Source organism: Myotis lucifugus, unplaced genomic scaffold, assembly GCF_000147115.1.
Source record: "Myotis lucifugus unplaced genomic scaffold, Myoluc2.0 scaffold_8, whole genome shotgun sequence".
In the NCBI taxonomy this organism is placed as follows: domain Eukaryota; kingdom Metazoa; phylum Chordata; class Mammalia; order Chiroptera; family Vespertilionidae; genus Myotis; species Myotis lucifugus.
This window is the reverse complement of record NW_005871056.1, coordinates 1338416-1362750: the sequence shown is the minus strand read 5'-3', so window position 1 is coordinate 1362750 and position 24335 is coordinate 1338416. Positions and strand designations below refer to the sequence as shown.

At 37.0% G+C, this 24335-nt stretch overlaps 1 protein-coding gene across 5 annotated transcripts in view; it reads right to left on the bottom strand.

Annotated features, from left to right (window-relative positions):
- Positions 1-24335, bottom strand: part of SATB1 (SATB homeobox 1) — a 102125-nt gene that overhangs the window by 34269 nt on the left and 43521 nt on the right. For 4 of the 5 annotated variants that reach the window (XM_014450472.2, XM_014450470.2, XM_006083655.3 and 1 more), the window contains exons 6-9: positions 19780-19891; positions 17040-17494; positions 9124-9336; positions 776-931 (exon numbers count right to left, since the gene is read on the bottom strand). In XM_014450472.2, the coding sequence (XP_014305958.1) occupies positions 776-931; positions 9124-9336; positions 17040-17494; positions 19780-19891 (936 nt within the window). The remainder of the gene's footprint in view (positions 1-775; positions 932-9123; positions 9337-17039; positions 17495-19779; positions 19892-24335) is intronic. The other variant, XM_023749455.1, reaches the window with a different exon arrangement.

The window sequence follows — 24335 nt, the reverse complement described above, 5'->3', positions numbered from 1 at the left end:
TGGTAGTGTTATCAAAGCTTTTTGCAAAGGGACAGTGTAGTATTCTTTGGGTCTTATAAGTAGTCTTGCTTTGAACAAGGGTTTATAGATAATTGTGAGTTCCTGCATATAGATGACTCAGCTTTTGATGAACGTAAATTATCAATATACGACAATTACTCTGATGAAGAACTGCATTATTTTGTTATGTTTTTGTCTTGTTTTGTAGAAATTTGTAACTTCTCCAATTCAATTCTCTTTATAATTGATCAGATATGGACAATTTTTCTCATTGTAATTCAATTTGTGTGTTATTATCTATAGAAAAATTAAAATCATTCATATGCAAAGACATACGTATGTGTGTGTCAATTTGTTCTAATAAGTGCACTTAAGATTTGTAGGTGCCAGAGTTGGAACAGAAGAAACTATCATGTTTCTAGTATTTTAGGATAGAAATCAAGGTCACCTAAGTAATAATGAAACAACCGTAATTCAAGTTATTTGTTCCACTACAATGGACCAGACTGAAAAACTTCCTATACGTTACAGTCTTACTCTTCTGAAAACAATTATAAACTGACTCAGGGATTTACTAAGAAGTCCTAGGTCTGGAGAATGGCTATTGGAGGAAATAAGACCCAAGTGTCTAGTATCAGAATCTGAACATTTTGTCTCACCAGAGAGTTCTGTACATAATCCCGGAGACTGTGACCTCTCAGTGATGCGAATTCATACTGAAAATAGACATCCTGAAAATAGATAAACATTCTCCATGCCTAATCGAGGCTCCTACCTGGCTCTTGGTTGCTGCGACCTTCGCAAACAGTGCTTGGGACACTTTAGCGCGCTTCATTTCCTGCTGAATCTCATCATAAATGGAAGCATTAATGTTCATGGTATTGTTCTCTGGTTTCCCATTCCTCTCAGTGGCAATAGTAGCTGTTTTCACCTACAAAACATTTTGAACATGACTGTCATTTTTCATTGGTCAAATTGTCTTGAAGCTTCCCAGGCTCAGCATCCAAACTAGACACTGCCGCTCCTTTGATGATCAAGATGATCAACAGTGCAGTCATTCAACTTCAGTTATTACCCTGAGATCAGATTGCTTAAGCTAAGGAAGTCACACTGTCACAGGTGATTGCATCTGTAATATGACAGCCACTGCCAGCCGACAACAAGGAATTACAATGCCATAAAGTAAGTTTTCTGGAAAGCTAAATAGTTCCAAAGACTTGAAAACCCTAAGCTAATTGTTTCCCAATTACCTCCCATTGCACTTCTAACAAAGGAAATTCACCATTAAAGTCATAAGGCACAGTGCTCTATCTTCACCGGGTGCCTGTGCCTAATAGACAATTGCATCACTAATAGCTATTATATACTATGGCCTTTTTAATTTTAGGCTCTTTTTTAATACCCTTTCCTCATGTTTCATTTAAAAAATCTTCCATAACAAAGCCATTTGCAGAGCTGCATATTTAAATCTTCTATCCATCCATGAAACAGGTAGAGTGCCTTGCTTAATTATCATAAAGGCTGGTTGCGTTTTACACGTGCATGTCCAAGCTGTTCTGTGTAATTATTTCATCTTTTCCTGGCACCCCTGTATATAACTATTTCTTTTTGACTTGTGGAACCAGACTATAAGAAAATGTTCCACAATATTTAACAGAACATTGCTGCGAGTTACACAAAATATATAATCAGTGGCTTAAAAAATATATCCAAAATGTATAATCCTGAATGAAAGATTAGCACGAGTGCTGTTGGAAATAATGATAAACAGGTGCCAGCAGAAAAATGCCACAGAATTTTAGGGGGAAAATTAAATCACACCCTCAAAATTTATTAATGCTATTATTAATCTTTAAAAGTGCAAATTTAATTTTTTATTACGCAGTTATGTTGACCAGTCTGGAAAATTTACATCTGAACCATGTAGCTGCTTTTTTTAAAAAAAACAAAGAACTGGGGGACTGATAAAAATGTAAATGAAAGTTACCAACGATGCAGGACCATGTTTTTCCCGGCAACATGATTCATTAAGGGCCTGATTTCTTTGGGTCCTTTACAGAACCCAGGTTTTTGTTCTCTAGAAATTTAGCATCTTGGAACATTTCTCACATATACTATAAACACTAGGAAATGAAATGCATTTTAGAATAAACGAAGGAATTTTTTGGCTGCAAGTCTTCCAGGTTTATTTCACACTGTCCCAAAATATTTGGCATCAAAAGTGGGACAAAGGTTATCCTAGGCTATTCAATTCTCTGCTCTTAGTGAGTAAATATGAGCCCCTTTTATTTTTAAAAAATATTTTTTATTAATTTCAGAAAGGGAGAGGGAGACAGAGATAGAAACATCAATGATGAGAGAGAATCATTGACCAGCTGCCTTCTGCACACCCCCTACTGGGGCTCGAGCCTGCAACCGGAGCACGTGCCCTTGACCACAATCGAACCCGGGACCCTTCAGTCCACAGGCAAAACAAGCCAGGGCAATATGAGCCCCTTTTAAAGGTGCCTTCTGAATCCTTTGAACTTCTAGCCAGTTAGCAAAATAACTCACTCTGGCTTGTCATAGAGAGACAGCTAGACTCTTCCACTCTGACACTACCTAAGCACTGAAAGGACCATGCTGTGAACTGGTTGGACCACAGGCCCGAAGTGAGGATACAGAAGGTGAGGCAGGCAGGACAGGTGTCCAACGGGCTGGGCCTCATTGGCCTCTCCTGCACTGTAAACTGGAGACAGGGCTGGAAGCCAGATTTCCAGAGTCCCCTTGCGGCTGTGTGACTCCAGTAAGCAAGGGCACTCACAGAGGTATATGAAGGACTGGAGGCCACTAAGCACATACACCGGGCTTTGAAGCAATAATCTGCTAAACACCACTTTAGGAGCCAGAAGAGTTAACGCATTACCATAAATTGCCTACAAAGTTGCTTTGGTGAGATTCACAACTTTGCTCTGGGGTGGTCTTGCTTTGAGGCAAAAGAATAGAGTTGATCACCCTATGGGGTCCCTTTTAATACCTATTTTTCTCACTGCTTAAATGAAAGAGAAAAGAAAAGCCATTTCAATCGCTTTGAAAATTGAATGTTATAGAAATGGGGGCACGAAGTCCAGTGCATTGGAAGTAGTTCCCTGGTAGCAATCTTCTTAGCAATCTTCTGAGAGAGAGCAGTCTTTGGAAACTCCGTGTTTCATGTTTTTAAAAATAATTTGCATTCTTTTGTAAAAATGCTGTTTAAGAATTTATCCTGCAGGTAGCCTATAATCATTTGTCTCAACACTGTGATTTTGTCTTTAAAAATTTCTTTGGTTTAATATTTTTTAAAGCAATTACAATTTGAATCAAAAAAGCAAGATTTTTAAATCATGGGGGGGGGGGGGGGAATCATATCATCGTTTCCTGGTAGCCAACACAAAATAAAAGTGGGAAATAAGTGCACATGAAACATTTAAAAATTAAAAAAAAAAGTGAGAGCAACAACTTTTAAAAATATAAAGAAACCGCATTACTCATTTTAAAAAGATTTAGGAAAGTTCTTTATCATCTTGTTGGCTTAGATCTGCATCTTATCATAAATAAGCTATTACAATTCTGGAATCACATTTTTTTCCTAAACACAAGCTATTGCTTAAGGCGAACTGACTTGGACGGCTTTTCAAAAATATGAGGGCTGAATTTTTCCCCAGGTAAAAATGGAAACAAAAATCTTTTATACCTCACTCTACTAAGTACTATTTTAGCTTAGTACAAAAAAAATCTTCTTTAATCCTGGTTTAGCTTTTAATATTATATCACACATTAAAATTCATAAAGTAGTTCATTCCAGGCAAAACAAACTACTCTTCAGCTCTTCTCTGCAAATAGCACAGGAGGTAAAATAAATGCAGTTGCTTTCTGAATAGCTTTTATCAAGGTAGGGTGTACTACTCCATCATTACGGCGGCGCCGAGAAGTAGTTAAGAATTGAAGCTTCTACCACGTACCTACCCACGTGGGGATAGGGCACAGCCCTAAGATGATTTAGATCTTTTATTTCACTAAAATCATGCCATTAAATCCTATTTTTGTTTCTTCATGTATTGCTGAATGCATCAAGTCATACTACAAAAGAATTATACACACTACATAGGTACTACAGATTACATGCACAGTGCACTAAATGAACTCCACTGTGGTCTTCATGGGTGAATATGCACTATTCCTTGAGGCAGGAGCACAGGCTCACAGCACATGTGTGTGCGTGCTCACACATAAGGTTTGATGTCGTTTTACTAATAATTATGAAAATAAACACTAACATTTATTAGTTGCTTAAGTGCTGTGTATAGTGTTAACACACACTAACTCTAACCTGCACAATACCCTGAGTAGTTACTATTACTGCCCCATTTAAAATTTGAGGAAATGCTCTTGAAACAAAGACATTTAAGTCATTTGTCCACAGGCAAGGCTGAGAGCTAAACTGCAGTCTGTCTGATGCCAATGCTTATCTTAGAAACCATGCAACTTCTTTATTTGGAAAAATTCTTATTTTTGAAGGCATGCTAGACCTGTTTTTTGGTGGCCCTTTGCTAAATCAAATTCATTAATATCTAATTTTTAGTAGTAAATGACTTTGTCATTAATTTTACAAATCCAATCTGAATTTATTTTTCAAGGCATATAAACCATAATTTTTTTGGTAACATTATGTAAGAAATGTACTACTTAAGGCATTCTTATTGGTGATGAAATATAGTCCATATTAACACCATCTGGAGGGTTATGGTTATAGAAACAATATTATTTTCCAAGTCCTCTAACTTTTCAAAGATGACTGTTAATGGGAAACATTTTACAAGCACATAAATAAGATCTGAAAATAATGCTGGTCCAGGAATTTATAACAAATAAAATTTTAATCATGTATTAAGCTCCTGCCCATAACTGGACCTCTGTTTCATTATATTATAGAAGTTGTTAGAAAGAGACAGAGGGTGCAGCTAACAAGGTTAAATTAATGATAAATTCCTTTATGAACTTTACATACATTTTCTAAAGCATAAAATATCACATCTTCCTTTAGAAGAAACTAAAGAATTACTAAGGAGCTATGGGAAAAAAGGGAGAAAATTATATAACTAATATAAAAAGTTATAATTTGGTAAGTATAGACTATGAAAACAGAAATTGCTAATTTACCTCCAAAAGTCACACATATTAAAACACACAAATAAAACTAGAGTAAGCACACACCTAAAGAGAAATCAACTTAAAACTGACCTGTTCTGTGGAACAATTCCCACAACATAATCTTTAATTATTATTAATAAAATCCCTCTAATAAACTCATCTGGTTTAAACTCAATCTGCCAAGTAGATTCAGAAAAAGAAGCCTTTAAGACCAGGCAGTTTTGGAGGAGTTGGGTTCTTTCAGATATTTTCATACAACCAAAATTAAGGGGGCAATATCCTTTGTGGGGGTGGGGGTACCAGGAGAGAGAAACCAAAGAACTTATATATGTATATGCATAGCCCATGGACACAGACAATAGGAAGAACTGGGGGGTGTGGGGTGGGGGGAGAAATAGGGACTGGGCAGATGGGGAGAGAAAAGGAGATAACATGGGAGACATCTGTAATACTATCAACAACAACAACAACAAAACATTAAGGGGGGGGGGGCAATGACCTCCACAATCTCAGAAATACCCAGGGATCATCTATCCAGATCACATTCTTGTACATCTTCCTAATCTAACAATAAAACTTCCTATCCATGACAAACAGAAAAAGTCCCCAAGTTTCTTTTTCCCTTTTCTATCATGTTCATTTATATTTTTGAGCAGGTGGAGCTTGAGGTAGGGGGAGGAGCAACAGAATTCACAGAGGATTGGAAAACTCTGACTAAACCTCAGACTTGGTTTTGTCATTTTTCTCCCACGGAAAAGTTGGCCTGAAGATTCAGTGAATTAATATACATCAAGGTGCTGAGAAAACTGTGAACCATTATCAAGTGCAAGGTAATCCTGTTTCTTGAATTAGCAGGTAAAGCTGTGAAAATATACTATCATTAAACAGGTCTGGGCCAGAGCCTACTACCCCAGTGACAAGCAGCTCACAGCATGGCTGCCCCTACTGCAGCACAAGGGACAGGTGTGCACAAGATGCACCTCACCTAGGCAGGGCCAGCCAAAGGCCTTGGTGATTCCTGAGGCTAGTCTGGGTTTATCCAGGGACGGTATTCTTAAGAATAAAACCTAGAGTTTGACTCAAACCAATGAAGTCCCTTCTTGAAGATGATTTAGAATCTGTTGAGTTCCTCAATAGCTTAGGTCCTCGATCTGGTTTGAACCAGAAACATCCAAATCATCTTCAGTATGACCTAAAGTCTACTGAGGGACCTGGAAAAGAACCCAATTTCTCAGGCCTGAAAGTGGGCGGGGTCTTCTGTGAGTCACAAGGGGACCTGTGTCTACAGCACGCAGTTCTTTGGAAAGAAATCAGAGTTGCGTTTTAACCCAAACCCACAACTTGTCTCACTGTACATTTCAAATCTCCTCATTTTTGGGGAAATGAAATGTACAGTGATTTCACATAGACGCCTCCTTGGCAAAATATAAAAAAGACAAAATTTTGCTGTCTGGTTCCAGTGTAGGCACTAGGTTTCAACTGCTGCAACAAAGTACTAATTCAACTGTTCTAGAACACATTTTTCCAGATCTAAAGTACTTGTTTGACATTGGTAATGCTTTTAATCCATTAAAAATTTCTTAAAATTTAATTCATTGAATCATTATTACAGAATAAAAGGTGAACAAAATGATTGTGAGCTCTATTATAATAATACTAGAGGCTGGATGCACGAAATTCGTGCAAGGGGCTCAGCCCTCGCAGCCCTGGCTTCATCCGGAAGTCGTTCGGACAGTCGTCCTGCTGTTCAGTCTAATTAGCATATTAGCTCTTTATTATACAGGATTAAATAATGCAAAGGGATTCTCAGTGGGGCAAATACGTAAGATACCATAAAGATTTATATTATAGAAGTGAAATAAAATCATACATATATATCAGATAATCATTTCAGAATTTGATTAATAGAAACAATGTTTTTTCTCCTCTGAAAGAGTTTCACTAAGAATCCACAGTATCTACATACTTTATATGTTCATTATTGTCTGAACAACCTGGATAAGGGCTTGGTCTCAATCCTTCTTGAGAACAAATGCAGCTAAGGGTGGCTCAATCAGTTAATCAATAATTCAAGCCAAGTAAATTATATTTCCTATCCCAACTTATCAGCAGATACAGTCTTTAGACATATATATCAGAAAGCTACTGAAGAGTATCTTTATATGGAAAGAAATAACCCTTAACAATTAATGTAACTTTGCCTAAAGAAAAAAACTTGATGACTAAGGACAGCAGAATCCCATTTGAAAAACATAAGCATTAAAACCCCAGAAATATTAAAAACAAAAGCTGTATTAAGAATCACTAAGTTAAATATTTGGATACATTTTTAAAGTTCATACTCGTCTCAAGTAAGTCATTCTTTTGTTGGTCTTGCAGATTCAGTGGTAAGTAAGACAGCTCTCTGAGCAGGGGGCCTTTCTGTGATGATCACAGGAACAAAGTTAACTAATAATCATGTGTGTATTAACTCTAAACACCACACACTATTAGATCGGGTCTAAGTATAGTATTTTTTGTTTAGTCACTCTTATAATAAAAGTTATGTATCTATATAAAGAGTTCCTCATTCTTTTTCTTAAGAAAAATCCAGAGGTATATTATTTCTTAAGAAATATTTTACAGAAGTCTTTACAGACCAAATTCAATAGCTATGTGTGTGTGTGTGTATGCAGGTGAGCTCTATTATCCTTTCTATTCTGCTAGAGAAGCATGGCTTTCTTGTTCACAATGACAGTAATGACTCCCTTACAGTCTGCTCCTATAGACATCAAGACCTAATTAATTTTCATTAAATGAAGCAGAGAAAATGGACCTTTGCGACATTTCTAAAAAATAATCATTTCAAACATTACAACATACAGTTTAAGATCCTCAACAGGTGGCTAAATATAATAGCTATTCCCTATTTATGGAGTATCTGTAGCAGTTTCATATTTAGTGTTAAATGAGCTTTTTCTATAATTCTACACTTGGAAATGTATTATTATTTCTTACTATTAATGAAAAGAAATGGACATCAAGATATAATTTCATTATAACATGAGGTTATAGAAATACTTTAAATTTCTATTCTATATTCAATTTTATCCAGTTTTATTGATCTTATTTTTAAGAACTGTACATGCCATAAATTATATGTGAAAGAAATATATTTGCTTGTGGATTTTAAGTCTAATCCACTATTAAACTTGTATCTAATAGTTGGTATTGAAAATTAACTTGAATGCTAATAGTTATGAGGCTACCGTTTAAACTCGATTAAAAAACAAACAAACAATATAGATGCACATACACAAAGTTACCTGGAAGGTGACTTTGGTCTTTCCTAAAAAAGTGTAAAATTTTGGAAAACAGAAAATGTGCCCATTTCTGGGAATATGGATGGAATTCCTTATCAGCTCCATTTCAAGCTGCCTTCCAGGATTGTATTAAACTTAATTATGAAAGATTACAAACGAGATGATGTGTAATTGGCACCAGCTGCAGTTCGTATTGGAAAAGCACAAATACAAATAGAATTATTTATTTATTTATATTTATTTACTATTCAAATGGCAGTTCTAAAACTTGCAGGGAATAAAACGGACTGTATTACTCCCCCCCCCCCCCATTAAGTTTAAAATACTTCTTTACATAATAGTCATAGAGATAAATATCCCATTCACAGACTACTTTTCATCCCCCAAAGAACCCCGAAGCAGCAGCAATACAAAGTAAGTTTCTTTCCCCTAATTAGTAGCTTATTGTTTTTATACCATTATTAGTGCTTGGGGACAAAATTTCCCCCAAGCCACTCCATACATTTGTGTGTGTGTGTGTGTGTGTTTAAATCTGTCTACCTATCCTTCTAATTCCTACCTATCCTTCTAATTCCTTGTTGAGATTCTTCATCAGGCATTTTAAAAAACAAAAGCCAAAGGAAAAGGCTTAAGGAGAAAAAGTAGACTTCACCTGGGGAGGGCGGCTGGGCGGTGTGCTTATCAGGGGGGCAGGACCCATGGCCGAGGCTGCATTCAAGCTCCTTTCCCTTTCATCCTGGTAAATTCGATCTCTTTCAGCTTCTGGTAACTGCAAGAAATTCTGCATAGCCCGAAGATTTACCAGCAAAGACTGGGATGCAGTCTTGGGGTCCTCTTCCTTTCGGAGAATTTCTGAAAGCAAGCCCTGCAGGGAATGAAAGGCACAGAGTGAGTGAGCCTGCTCCGGGCTCTGCCCAGCCAGTGGCGATCCTTCCCTTTTCTTTTCCACTCTGTTTAGAAAAGGAACAGTCAGAAGCATTAATTCTACGTAGGAATATATTAGTTACAACTGACGTGGTAGAGAAGAGAGCCTCAATTGTATTCTTAATTTTATTAAGCATCTGCTTTACATATACCATAAACCGAAACTGCCTAATTGGTCTCCTTCCTTTGAGTAGCTTAACTTGCCATGAAATCTTTCAGAGAGAGACGATCCAGGGAAGTTAAGAATAAATGAAATGCTCATAATACAACAGCATTGAACGGTAGAGTTCTCAAGCTGCCTAGACAAAGACAGTGGAATGCCAACAGCCTAATATGTAAAGATACAAAGCTATTTCAGGAGAAATAGAACTTTCATAGAAAATGAACTACAACTTATTAGAAAAAAGAATGTTATGGCCCAGCCACAGTGGCTCAATTGGTTGAGCATCTTCAGGGCACGTACCTGGGTTGAGGGTTCAATCCCCAGTCGGGGCACCTACAGAAGGCAAATGATCTATGTTTATCTATCACATTGATGTTTTTCTCTTTCTCTCTCTCCCTTCCTCTCTCTAAGCATGTCTTCTGGTGAGGATTAAATAATAAAAAAAAAAGAATTTTACAAAAGCATCGTCTAAGATTAAGGCTATGTTTTCACAGACAATATTTTAAGTTAGTCCTTTATTTGAAAATTATTAGAGTCAATGACAAATGATTCTTTGTATTTATCATTTAAGGAAACTACATTTGACAGCCCCAATGACTCTAAATACTATCTTGCTATGCTGTATCTCTTGGTAACAGGTTGAAATTCTGAACTTCAGAAACCATAGATTAAATCTGAAATACATACACCCCTCTCCACATTTCAAAAATCCATGATAGCATGCCACGGAAAAGAGTATTATCCAATTCTGTAACTATTAAATTTCTTGAGGAATAAAAATATGTCTTTCTAATAGAAGGAATTTACAAACCATTAAAATCCTTTAAAGTGTCTCTTTCCCCAAGTAATAGAGCCGCCCCCCCCCCATTTTATTAATTTTTGGAAGAATGCTTTCAAAAATGGGTGGTTTCCCCCAATTTTGTTTAAGGGATTATATGAAATTGAAGGATTAGAAAATTTTTCTGTCCATCTGATAGGGGCTGAGCAGCTCTTACCACTTCAATCTTCTACATGAAATAATGCCTGGTTTCTACATTTAGCCAGAATATCAGTTTAACACAATATAGCTCAGAATAAAATGTCCAGATCTCGGTATAGTTTGCAAATTTCACTTTCCAACAACTCTGCGGAAAGGGTGAAAGGATACATTTGGGAAAGGGGAGAGATAAAGTGTCATGTCAAAATAATTAAGACCCAAGATTATAACATTTGCGTTTTTTCATGGTTTCCTAGAAGTGCAAACCCAGTTTTTGGTTCTTCGGGGATAATGCCCCAAATGCTCAAATAGATGCAGACAGTATAGAAGCACTGTCCACTATTAAAATGATTTATGGGCTGCTGTGAAAAAAGAACCTCTAATAGGCTCAGGGGGCTAAAGAGTAAATTTTAATCTCTCCCTTGGTCTTTGCAACAGAAGTCAGAAACCTGGACCCAAACTAAGTTTCACCATGAGACACGTAAGGGAAGAATGAAGGGAATGCGTCCTTTCATTGCTAATACTGACAAGTAATGCTGCAACCGAGTTTATACAAGAGTAAAACATCCAGTCAGTTTAACTAAAATTCAGTCAAACAGGCAGTCAATCATCCAGCTATTTAATTTGCACAAGGCCAACTAATTAGATTGACTGTGTTGATGTGTCACATTAAAACCGAAAAATACAGGCCTTAAGAAGGTTTGAAAATAGGTATAAAAAAAAATAATCCAGGTTCTCCACTCTTCCCTACCAAATGTTATGTTTTACAAGATGTGCTTGGCAAAGTAATATACATCAACTATACAGAAATAGAGAGACAGAAAAATATAGCATAATAAATAAAATGTTGTAATTCCTTGAATATTCTAATATTCATTTTTGTTATCCCAGCACAATGCCTACTCTATATGTGTTTGATATATATTTACTAAGTGGATAAATTATGTGTATTCAGACCACAAAAGGAACAACATTGCAAATGGGTGTCTGAAACTTAGAAACAAGATATGCTACCCACGGGTAAATTCTAATGGTAATTATTAATTTACTCAAGGTGAGCCTTCAATGAAAAGTTTACTGTGGCGCTCTGTAAGATGTTTACCTACACTAAATGTTCAGTAATTTAAAAAAAAATAGATTAGGTTAAAAGGGATCCTATAAATATTGAGGACTGGGGAATTTGAAATTAGACATTTATAAATCTCAAATAAAATAATATATCATCTCTATTAAAAAAAATGTTTCCCCTGACAGCAGAGAACTATGGTGAGAAAAGCAAACACCTGAAAAAATACCTAATAATGCTCTCTATCAAGTCTTGCTAACATAACACCAAGGCATTCCTGTATGGCTTACGTAGAAGGCAGCAGGTCACTTGGGAGAGGATTTAGACATTTCTTTACCCATATTTTGATGCTGGCATGACTTCCCATTTGAGCAAGTAAAGTGTTTCAGGGGCAAAACATTTTATTTCCATTTAATTATTTGGCTAGAGCAAGTGTAGTTTTTCTGCTTGTAATATGTTGAAGGTCTAAAGCGATTATTTCAAACCCTGGAACACACAGAGCTCTAAAGCAGCCAGTGAAGACATCTCGGGTGTTTTAGAAACCTTTGGGGTTTTCTTTTTCTTTTCTTTTCTTTCTTTTCCTTTTTCTTTTTCTTTTTTCTTTCTTTTTTTTTTTTTTGGCCCAAGCTTTCAATGAGGGGAGTGCCCCCTGGTGGAAATGCTTGAAAATATTGTTAGGAAATGTTTTGATTAGAATGTGTTAATTACCAAAAATAAATAAATAAATAATCATGCCACTTGAGAATAATTCTGGATGCAAAATGACTGCTATAAGAATCCGGATATGGGAATGAATGTTTGGTCCTGTTCAGGTTGTTGTTACTTGAATAGTTAGTTGCATTTATGGATTCAAGATGTATGTGGCCTATTTCCATTTGCCCATAGTCGAAAATACAGTGCAGACTTGCCAAGTTACATCAATGTCACTTGTGGTAATTCCTCATGGGGGATAGTAAGAGGGATCTCCTACCAAAAATTCTTCTTCATGCTAAAAAATAATGTCCTGTACCTTATTCGCTATCTCAGCGAATATGCTGAAACAGCAGGACGAAAATATCTCTTCAATACTGTGCTCCATAGGTGCTCAATAAATTTGTTGAAGAAAACTAAACAAAATCATTAGCCATCCTTGTTTCTGAAAAGAACTTGAGAATTTGTATGTTATGCCGTAAGTTACCAGCACCTCATGAATATTAATTTTATTGGAAATGACAAGCTGCTTTTCATTGGGACTTCCACATCTTCAAATAACTCATATGTTCTCTATATATGAAAACATAAAATGGTTCTGCATTGTCATTACATGGTGGTTAAATGAGAATTTTAATTTTTTTTCAATTAAAGAGCAAACTTACTGATGAATTCCTAAGCCTTTTTTACATTCCAAAAAGAGTTTACAAGTTATTACAAGTAAAATTCATTAGTAATTGTAAAAGAAAGAAAAAACCTTCAATAAATATTATCAGTTCTTCCAAATGCTAATTATGAATTCTTTAAAACAGCAGATAAGCGAAAGAGACTGCCAATCTGAACAAAAAGCCGGTCTGGCCTCCCGTTTGTCTCCTCTTTGAACATAATCACTGATTCAAATAGATTTTATCAGTTTCATGGAACTTCAAAGCCTCAGAAGGAAAATATGATTTGATAAAACCTCCTTACTAAAAAGAAAATATGTAGAATATTCTTCAAGGCTACCTACCTGCCTCTGTGGTTTGGTGAATTTTTAAACACATGTCCAGGTGAAAGACCATTTTCAAACTCCACCTCCTACTCTGGACTTACGCCAAGTAAGTTATAAGCAGACACATTTATCTCTGTCATTTGGGGAGGCTACAGGAGAGCTGTCACGCTGGGGTAATAGCACCTTCTTACCTTTTATTCAATAGTGATATGGATAGTGGACTTTTCTTAAATTACACTGTGAAGAATTATAGAAACACAGCAGCAATCTCTCTTATACTTAAAAGCAGGCAAATTTCTCTCCACCACATAATTTACAGAACTCAAATTCAATAAAACATTACATGATGGTCCATTACTGTTATCAGTTTTGAATAATCCATCTTCATTCTTTATTTTACTGGAAAATAAAGTGTGCCAAAGATAAGAGGAGGGGGGAGAAAAAAGGAAAAAAAAAAGCCACAGGGTGGGATCAGAGTTAAACTCTGGGTTTTATTTCTAAAAAGGCACTAAAGGATATATTTTCTTCTATTGCCACCTTTAAAGGGCAATAACACAGAGAAGTGAACTGGAAATTATAAATCTAGAAGCTCTGGCAATTATTTTTAGCCATAGGTTTCCATTAAAAAGACATCAAGTAGGAATAACTGAATGAATGACATATGCTAAAAGCTGGTGTCTTCCGTAGCAATTAAAGAACATATGCCCATTAATTCAAAAGGGGAAAAAGTACTTAAAACAAGTAATTATATAAATTCTCCATAAATTTTCAGAAAAGGTAGACTTAAAAAAAAATAGTCATGTGGGAAAGTCTTGAGAGAGAGAGAGGGGTATGATTTCATTTAGGAGACCCAATTAAGATGATGAGAAAATTCTCCAATTAAGAGCTAAAACATGAAATTCAGGATTTTAAAGTTATACAGAGCTGTCAATGACTAAAATTTTCTCGCGTCTTAACAGCATTATCTATTATACTAATGTTTTAACACACTGTGTACAGGGTACCAATGTCTTTATCTGATCATGTCATATAACTGCATTTGTACGTACATATTTTACATTAATTTTTTAAACTTGGGGTTGGAATAAGTGCACACTGCAGTAAGTGCACACAATGTGTGATGTGTGATTTAACTCTGCAGAGCTCCTCCGCCTATACATATGCATTAGCATGCGTATTTTCGTACTCCACACTCACACCATACACCCTCACTCTGCACCTGCTTTTATTGAAACGCATACACTTTGAAATAAACACACTACATGCATTCATATGAATGTATAATCATTAAAATAAATGCAGCTGTGTGTGTGCGTGGCATGCATGTGTGTGATGGTTTTTAAGTATGACACCAAAAATACATGCATGCTTGCTTGCGTGTTCAAAAGCTAGTTCCCAAAAAGTGAACACTTCACTGTACATAGAAAATTACTCAGTTACATCAGACAGCTTCAAATAGGGCCCAACATCCACTTTGACAGAGGAGTACCAATTACCGATGCAAAGGTATAAAACCAAACCTCTCTGCCAACCTGAGCTCCAAATAATATTTTGGTAATGCCTTTTTCTAAATTGGCTATTATTAATAAAGAGACACTAGCTGTACCAGGTTTTCATTCTCTCACTCTCAGAAAAATAAAGTCACTGTTTATCTTTTCAAAGAGATTAATATGGCATAAAAAGAGAATTCTACCTTCCTTACAGTAACGAATTCTACAGATATTTGTGGACATTGTCGATGTTAGAACCAAAGGCAGAACAAATGTAGCAGGAGCATCATAACCCAAGAGAAGAAAAACTGTTCCAGTGGTTCTCAACCTTGGCTGCACATTAGAATCACCTGGGAATCTTGTAAAAATCCTGACTTCTGGGCCTCATCCTCCAGAAATTCTGTTTCTTTGTTATGGGGTGGGGCCACAACATTAGTAACAAAGAAACAGAATTTCCGGAGGATGAGGCCCAGAAATCAGGATTTTAAAAAGATTCCCAGGTGATTCTAATGTGCAGCCAAGGTTGAGAACCACTGAACTATACCAAGAGGTGGTGACTTCACCCTCATCTCCCTCAGCTGGACTCTCTTGTCATTCTTCCCCACGTAAAATGCACTTTCCTCGGTGCTTTAAGAAATAACAATTTGCTCCGTTTTTAAAATGCTTATCTGTAAATCTGCATGTCATTTGTGTCTACGTCAATGTTCTCTTTGTCTGTGGGCTTTTAATTCAATTCAACAACCCTATCTATTTTTTGCCCAGTACTGACAACTTCTAGCAGTCACTGCTATTTACAAAAACAAAACAAAACAAAAATGCTGCCAGAAGCAGGAGTATCTAGCTAGATGGCTGACTTCTGATTCATTCACTCATTCATTTCATTTTTTTTTAAATAATCACCCCCCAACTGAACATAGGTGCCGTATTAAATTTACAAGCTAATGATAAACACGTTTCAAGTTGTTAAAATATCCAACTAGGCAAAACCATACAATTTTAAACTGAGACATAACCTTCTGCAATCACCCTTTTAAAAACAGACAAATGATGTACAAAAAAAAAACAACAACAACAGATAAAGAAACCGAAAATAAACCGAGTTAAAGGCTTTCTCAGGCCTCCTAACTTAAGGCAAGCCAAAAATAAGCCACAACTGGGATCCTCCTAGGTATAGACACTCTGCCAACAAGGAATTAATACTAGATTATTTTTGTACCAGAATTTTATTCTTATAATCATGTAATAAACAAAATAACTTATATATGAGAGGAAAGTATGAGTCAGGTCCCCAAAAAAGTTGACAAAAGAAAGAACAGTGGTAAAACAAGAACGCTGAAAGGACATAATGTCCTCATTCTAATCAAAGTTACATGTTCTTGTGAGGGTGTGTGTGTGTGTGTGTGTGTGTGCGCACACGTGGGCCAAAAATAAACACCATATATACTAGTTTCCAATAAAAGGAATAAAAAATACTCTCACAGTTAGTAGAATCAATTTGTTTAGGATTTTTTTTTATCTTAGGACTTCTTTCTCTTATATCACCCTTCCTCCCTGTCCTTCTGAAACTTCTTCCAGGATGATAACATCTTCAGAGGAATTTCCCAGGAGGAGAAAGGTGTGGACATGAGTGGGACAGGCAGACGGAGGCCTGCAGCTCAAACCTACCCCAGAGGCCTCTTAGTGAATTTGGGAGAACATTAACAATCATGTGAAGAGGGGAGAGAAACACCTTCTGCTAATAAATCATGTATTTTTTTCTAAATGGCTTCTTAGAATTAAATGGCAAAAATTGTGATTGAGTCCCAAGATGTTTTTTGGTGTTTTTTTAAGTTGTAAAGGAATTTCAATAGAGCCCATTTATATACTCATGTCTGGTATGGGTGGTAATATACTAAAGACCCTAGGCTAGAAGCCTGGAGTCCTACCAGTGGCCTTAGCCAAGTCATGAAACTTTTCTCAACCTGCTACTAGTCTATAACTCCATTATGTAAGAGCGCAGGTAATCAGTGTGAAACGTATTTCATATTTCATTTATTCTCTCAAGGCCCCTGAATCCGGATCATGCTGTGCATAGCTTCCTCTTGGCAGAGGAGGTTCAAGAGAGGGAAAAGAATGATTATATTTAGGCACCACCAGCAACAGACAATACGACTACATGAAGAGGATAAAATGTTAGTACAAAGTAAAAGAACAAACATTAGGTGTAGATGGGACTGGAGAGAGAGAGAAAAATATACAAAAATCATTAATAAATAAAACAAAACTGACCTGAGTTCTGTTAAAAGCCACACGTGCAAATACTGCCTGGGAGATTCCTGCTCGTTTCAGTTCATCGCGTACCCACTGGTAGATTTCGGAAGACACCTCTGTGTTGGTTGAAACCTGTTGCTCCAAAGGCTTATTCATAGATCTACTGACAGGGGGAGGGTGGTTCAAGTATTGTTGGTTTAAGGACTGCTGGGCTAAAAGTCTATTCACTGCATACTGCTGGTTCAGCAGCTGAGCCATCACCAGCTGCTGGTTGACCAATTGAGGACTGATGGGCGTTGACACAAGCCCAGGATGCAGATTTGGAAGAGGGGTCCGGACAGAAGGCTGGCCGCCGTGGGAGAGCTGCGCAGGGGATGGAGGCTGCTCGGCCGTGTTCCCTGGGACCGGCTGCTGGCCGAAGTTGACATGGTTGGCACCTTGCTGGGAGAGTTCAGAAAGACTATCCATTTCGACTGAAACAGATAAAAGGTAAAATCATGCTCCGTCAACAAGGATGGGCATTGGTAAGCATTTCCGATCACGTCCTAAACAGAGACAGTAGGCACGGGGCACTTTAAAGATCCAATTAAAATAAGAGCATTTCAAGATAGAATTCAACCTGCTGTGTTTGTACTTTCCTCCTCTGCACAATTCCACAAACTTTAAAAGTGGGACAATACTTCTGATCTATTTTATAATGTGGTTTAGACTTAAAGCATGAAATCAATTATTTTCATATTCTACATCACTAGTTTTGGGGTCAAACTGTTCCTCATTCTCATTACCCCAAGAAGGCTGATAAGCATTGTTTACTTTAAGATTGTTTCTAGAAGAATGACATTTGCTTAATAGCATCTAGAAAGAATGAGTTGAGCTAAGAAAAAGACATCATAGGCAATAAACAAAAAAGAAATACACAAGTATTTTCTTATGATATATATATATAAATTATTACTCTAGGCAAAAGTTCTGAAAGAAAAATAGATAACATAAATGTTGTCAACATTCAATTCTTACCCAGACATGAATATAAAGAAGTAATCAATATAATAAATAATGAAAGCGGTCATCATGACAAGTAATAATAACTGAGTGCATATTGAACACGGGGCTGAGTATCATACACAGTTTGCTTTATTTAAGTCTAACCATCGTCTGCAACTATTTCTTGGAATGAGGCAAATGATTTATAGTATTACAAGCCAGTCTACCCAGTGTTGCGAAGACCCAAATGTGTCTTGAAGAAGCTATGGCTATCACCAGATGCTGAAGACAATCTTTCAAGGAAGGGGCGGGGAGTTGTTCTGGTGCAAGGGTGATACTGTCATGGTTTTGCAATTTATTGCCACCTACCCAAGATGGATGCTTCTCCCTTGGCTGAGAGTGAGCTCAAAGTGCGTCAAATGCTTTGCTGCTGCGAGGAGGAGACTGGTGTGATGCTTCTGACTGAAAAAGCTGAGCGTGGTGCTGTATGGACACCGGTGAGACTTTCCAAATAGCACACCATCCTCCTCTCCACGTAGAGACTCTGGTTGGACTTTAATCATCATTTCTCTCTTCATTACATATTCAGGTTTTATATAGTTAGAGGAACTTATCCTATTTCTATAATCACTAAATATATGCCGAATATAACTAAGAATTGGGGAAGAAACCTTCCATTTCTACCAGTGATATCAGCCCAAGTGGGCCATTCACAGGGAATAGTAATTCAAGCAATTATTCCAAAAATGATGCATTGTCTTCATTATAGCTCTAAGCTATAAAAGGCAAAGAATCTGTTTGGGTAGATGGATGGTTTTGCTTCAAATATTAAAAGCTAAAACATGCTCAAAATTCAGGTTCTCTTGTCTCTTAAAATCTTTAGGAAAAGTTACTGTTGTTGTCATCATAAAATAAATGTAATAGAAGTAAACAGAAATAGATGTAAAACAGGGCATAACGCCATGCACATGAAATATCCCATTCTTATATTCTTTTAAATATATTATTTGGAGGGTACAAGTATATGAAAGAAAACATTAATAGAAATTAAAACATTAACATCAATCACAGTGTTTGCCTTGGCAAATACTAACAAACTCAATAGGGAGAAAATGTCATAATCTAAATGCTTAGGTACAACACACAGCTTTTTATCTGTCATTTTACACTGAAGATAATTTTAATGTATTTCCTTAGTAACAAATATTGACCTAAAGTTCTATGTTAAGATAGGATGCTCTACTGGAATTAAAAGTTCAGGAATGATGCAATGATTTTTCTGGTGTGGGCGGTAAAGCAGGATGTTCACCTAAGCACCTACAGGCAGGGTGGGGGATTAGGAATATAAAAATCACTTGATCTCAATTGTGAAAGCTACAAGTCCATTAATTTCCTTAAAAATTGGGTGGAAAAAAAATAGGCTCTTTCTCTTGAACAAAAACAAAAAGCATAAAAGCATGTTTTATCTCTGAGAGAAATCACAGCTAATATTAGCTTTCAAGGTCTTCACTGAGATGTTAAAAAATGACAGCTCCCTCCTCACCCCTCGAGTTCCTGCATGTCTGACAACCAAGTCAGTTTGGCTGATTTAAACACAAACATTTATTGAATTTAATTATCTCATTATACTCATACCCACTCCCCACCCTCAAAGAAACATTCTAAATTGATCTCTAATTGGGCAATCAAAAGACCTGGCTTGAGATGTGACTTTGATAAACCCCCGAATGACACGTAATGGTATGTAGCCACCGAGGCAACGGTTTTTGCTTACCCATCATATCTTTTGTCTTCTTGAAATGTTTGTACCACCTTCCAAATTCTTGACATTTTGCTGCCGAGACATTTGCATAGTAAGTGCTGTTCACAATGGAAGAAATCATACTCTGCGTGAAGAGGGGGGAAACATTTGTAACACATAGTGGCACAAGATGGAACACAGAAACGTTTTCAATTGTGCAAACTGTATTTTTTTAAAATCAACTGAGTACCAATACATTTTTGTTTCACACTTAACCTAAAGCCTCAACTTCTTAAAATTCATTAAGGAGATCATCAAATGCTTATTTAAATAGAAAACAACCACCCACTGAGACCAGTATAAAGCTTATCAAACCCACAGGCTTTGCTCTAATATGTATGGAACTTCCATCAATGTCATCTGTTCTAGGCTGACCTGACAAACTTATCCTGATTCCAATAAATCCAATTCTGTGAAGATGACTTTATGACTGTTTGTAAATAAATGCTACTTTGAGGTGTGTTTTTTTTTAAATTTGTCTTTATTGTTGAAAGCATTATAGATGTCCCCCTGAATCTCCCCATTGACCCCCTCCACCCCGCTCCTACTCCCTCCCCAGGCCTTCCCTGTATCCATGGGTTTTAGCTACTTTGAGTTTTAGTAACTCTACATCCTTGCTTCTCAAAGTATGCCCCAGGGATCAGCAATATCAGCATCACCTAGAAGCTTATTAAAAATGCATAATCTTCAGCCCCACCCCAGACCTAGTCAATGGGCAACTGCAAATGACCAAGATCCCCAGGGTCTTTGTGGTCTTCTATTATTTGGTTTCCCACTGGAGATGCATTAACTGCCTTAACACTGACCACATTTAAGGAGAAAATAAACTACTCAGAGATCCTCTATCAGAAGAAAAAAGAATTTCTACAGTTGTATTGCTAGCTTCATCTACAGTAAAGCTTGAGTTCTGAATTTCAAACTAACCATAAAACACTTAAATATATACATTTCATGCTTACTAAATTTCTCAAAGATACCACAAAAAATAAAATGACCTATTCTGTCACTTGCCTTCATCCTGAAAACAGCCAACAGTGTTAACAGAAAAATGAAGATGAAAATCATGATTTTGATGTATTAGGAGTTTGGGGGGGAGAGTTAAACTCATTTTCAACAAAGAAAAGTGTTTTCTTCCCAGCAAATTTTAGTGATGGTAATTTCAGTGACTTAATCCATGTTATTTTTAGCCATACCATCCCTATTCTCTAGTAGCAGCTAAATTAATTTCCGATTGCGTCTCAGGAATAATTAAGACTTTGCAGCACCACACCCCCCCGCCCCCACTCCTCTGTGTAGAAACCTGAGAACTTCCACTTCAGACTTCAGTTGGTCTATGGTGACAGAGTTTACAGAGGGCAGCATTGTGTGGGAGCAGTGCACAACCAGAAAAGCCAGTTTGGGAACAAAAGTATTTTTATATAATTATCTCCTTTAAGCGACTTCTAATTTAAAGCTCTTTTGGTTATTATTGACTCTCCTAACATCCATTAGCAGTGGTAATTCTATAATAGGAACACATTCCTGTAATATGCAAATCTTGGGGATCTTTGAAGAACTTACAGTGAGGAGGACAAGCTAGAATTGCATTATTTATGTAAAGCACGGTGATCTTTCTTAAGAAGAATTGTGACATCCTTTTTTTTTTTTGACACTTTCTACTTTATAGTCCTTTCCTCATTTTATTTCTCTAAAAAGACATCCTTAATGGGCTCATGATGCCCTGCCATTAATCTAGTAGCTTGCAATCTTACTAAGAGCCTCCCTTAGTCCAGAGTACAAAAAGATACTTAGCAAGGGTGCCAGAACCAAAGCCAGATTACCTGATCCGGTTAACAATCCGTCAGCTTCAATCACCCTTACTCTATCGTAATAATGGATCAATAAAGTCAGACACTAATAAAACTATTGAGACTGCTGATGGATAACGGTGATTCTGAAAATGGATGGCAGTTGATGTTCTTCCACTTTGGTTCAATTTTTTAAAAATTATTACTCTTATACCTAGACATTCTGGCAGTTTCTTAAATGTTACTATAATAGCACATATAAATTTTAGACGTAGCTTTATGTCTTAATTTTCCGAAATATTTGGAATATCTAAGTTTTCTTAAGGTTTTTGACAAATATCCAATCTACTTTAATTTGCCAATAGTTCTATATGTGAAATTTGCTCTTTGCTGTACACCTACTATGTGCCTGGCCGGTACTCGGGCAGACAAGACAGAGCCTCTGCCTAAAGGAAGCTTGCAATCTATGAGGAAGACAGATAGGTAAACAGATCATTTCAATTTAATGTGTTCAGTATATCAACCGTGAAATATATGTATATGGGAGAAAAAAAAGAAAGAAGATACATAGTGTGTGGGAAAAAAAGTCTGAAATATCTTTACACAACTAGAGCCCATATGTAATAGTGCTATGCAGTTCATTATTATCCATATGTGAAAAATAATATCCATATGTGCACGATCATCAACGCTTCCCCCTGCCCTTGTTTAACCCTACATTGGTAGCTTCTGTCCTTAAGTGACTTTCTAGGTGCTGTTCTGCTCTGTGGAGTGGTGTGTGCTCAGGGAACTCTGATTAATGTAAATATTAGCCTAAGCAGGACATAATCAAAAGGCTAACCCACAAGTTGTGACGTATGCCAAAACAACTTTTTAGATTCTCTTATCTTTCTATGCTTTTTGGGGCTGGGAAATATTCCATAATTCAGGTAACTCAGGGTCACTTCACTTTTTATTGGAACAATATGCAGTAAATTTCGCACGTAGCCACAGCAAGATGCTGTTTTTCTTCTTCTAGTAAAATCCTTATTGAAATCTCGGGCATGGCATCTGACTACACTAGCGAGTTTCAAGGGCAGGGAAGAGAGAATTCAGGATCTTATGGGGCCCATGGCATTTGAAAGATCATATCCAGTATCGTAATCTTCAATTCGGAAAGTCATAAAGAAACACCTACTGTTTTGAAAATACAAATGACAGAAAGTAAAGATTAACAATATTTTCATAGGTGGTAGGGATGGATGTACAAAGGGTACACCAAGAGCCATGATTTTCAGGAGAGGCGCTTGGGGTTCATGTCAATCAAAAGGAGACACTGGTTTAAAAATATTACAATAGGCTGTCAGTTCATGCAGATTTGGGTTCCATATTACTTTCCAGCCCAAATGCCTGGCACGTATTAAACACACACTAAATGTTCTTTGATGAAACAGAATCAGCTAAATCTGCATTCAAGTCCAAGATGTGCTGCACACTACTAGTGCGACCCCAGTCAAATTAACTACTCTAAAACAATTCCCCATACTAAATGGCAATGATAGTGGCACTCACCCCATGGGGTTGTTCTGAGACTCCATTCATTCCGGCATTTTTTTTCATTCATTCATTCACTACGTATCTACTGAACTCCTATTATGTGCCAAGCACGGGGCAAGTGACTAGGAAGTACGGCTCTTCACGTCATTACTTATCTGCCCTTGGACAGACAATTAATAAAATAATGAATGTGATACAATTAGCACAGTGCCTGGAACATACCAAGTCTGGACTTAAGAGGTGTTAATCACTACGACAACCCTCTGCCACCACCTCCTCACTGGGCTCTTATTATAGGCTCACATTTCAGATCAGCCCAAAGACTACTCTGTGAATAACAAAGGCATCAGGTAAAATTTCAAATGATATATTTCAAGTCAAATACATTTTCTTATGAAGAATGTAGACTGTGCTCATTAAATCGAGTTACAAGTCAAGTAGGAACAAGGGAAAACACCAAGGAAAACGGTGTTTCCATTTGTTGCGATATTCAAATTTGGTGGTAACTTCTAAAGTTGGCCTGCACCTGGTAGCTGACGTCAGGAAGACACACACGGCTTCTCTGACTTGGATGATCGACCAGTGCCCTCTCCAATTTCTAGCTAACAGCTGTTCATCCCTGAGGATGTATTTCAGGTATCTCTGCTCTGCCTTTCCTGACTTCCCAAACATCCCACACATGGTACCACGATAGCACTTGTCATGCTGTGGATTTTCTACTAGAGCCTTGGTTCCCATCTCTAAATAGTGTGCACTCATCGCATTCAGGGCTGGGAACATATTAGTTGATCAACAAAAGGACACTGAAATAAGCCATTACTGCAGACTACCAGAAAATCAATCTCTGTCTCTGTCTCTCTCTCCTCTCTCTCGTCCTTAAAACTTAAAGGTAATGGCAGCTTAATTGTTAAATGAGACTCTTAAAATCATCACTTCTGGCAGTTACAATAAAACTCGTAGTTTAAAAAATCTTTGTCCATTCATTTGCAAGAGTTTTTCCTGCCCGAGTTTTTCCAAAATGCAACGGCACAGATGTCTCAGAAGTCACCGCGCTTGCTGGGTATGTCATTCCAGAACCAGTCCTCTCCCCTGTCTATTTATACGAGCTCTCCAGAGCACTCAGAGAAAGACACACCAAGGCACTTGGAGAAAGACACAACTGTCATCGCAAGTGTTCCCACCCGGTGGCCAGTGTGTGTAAAAGAT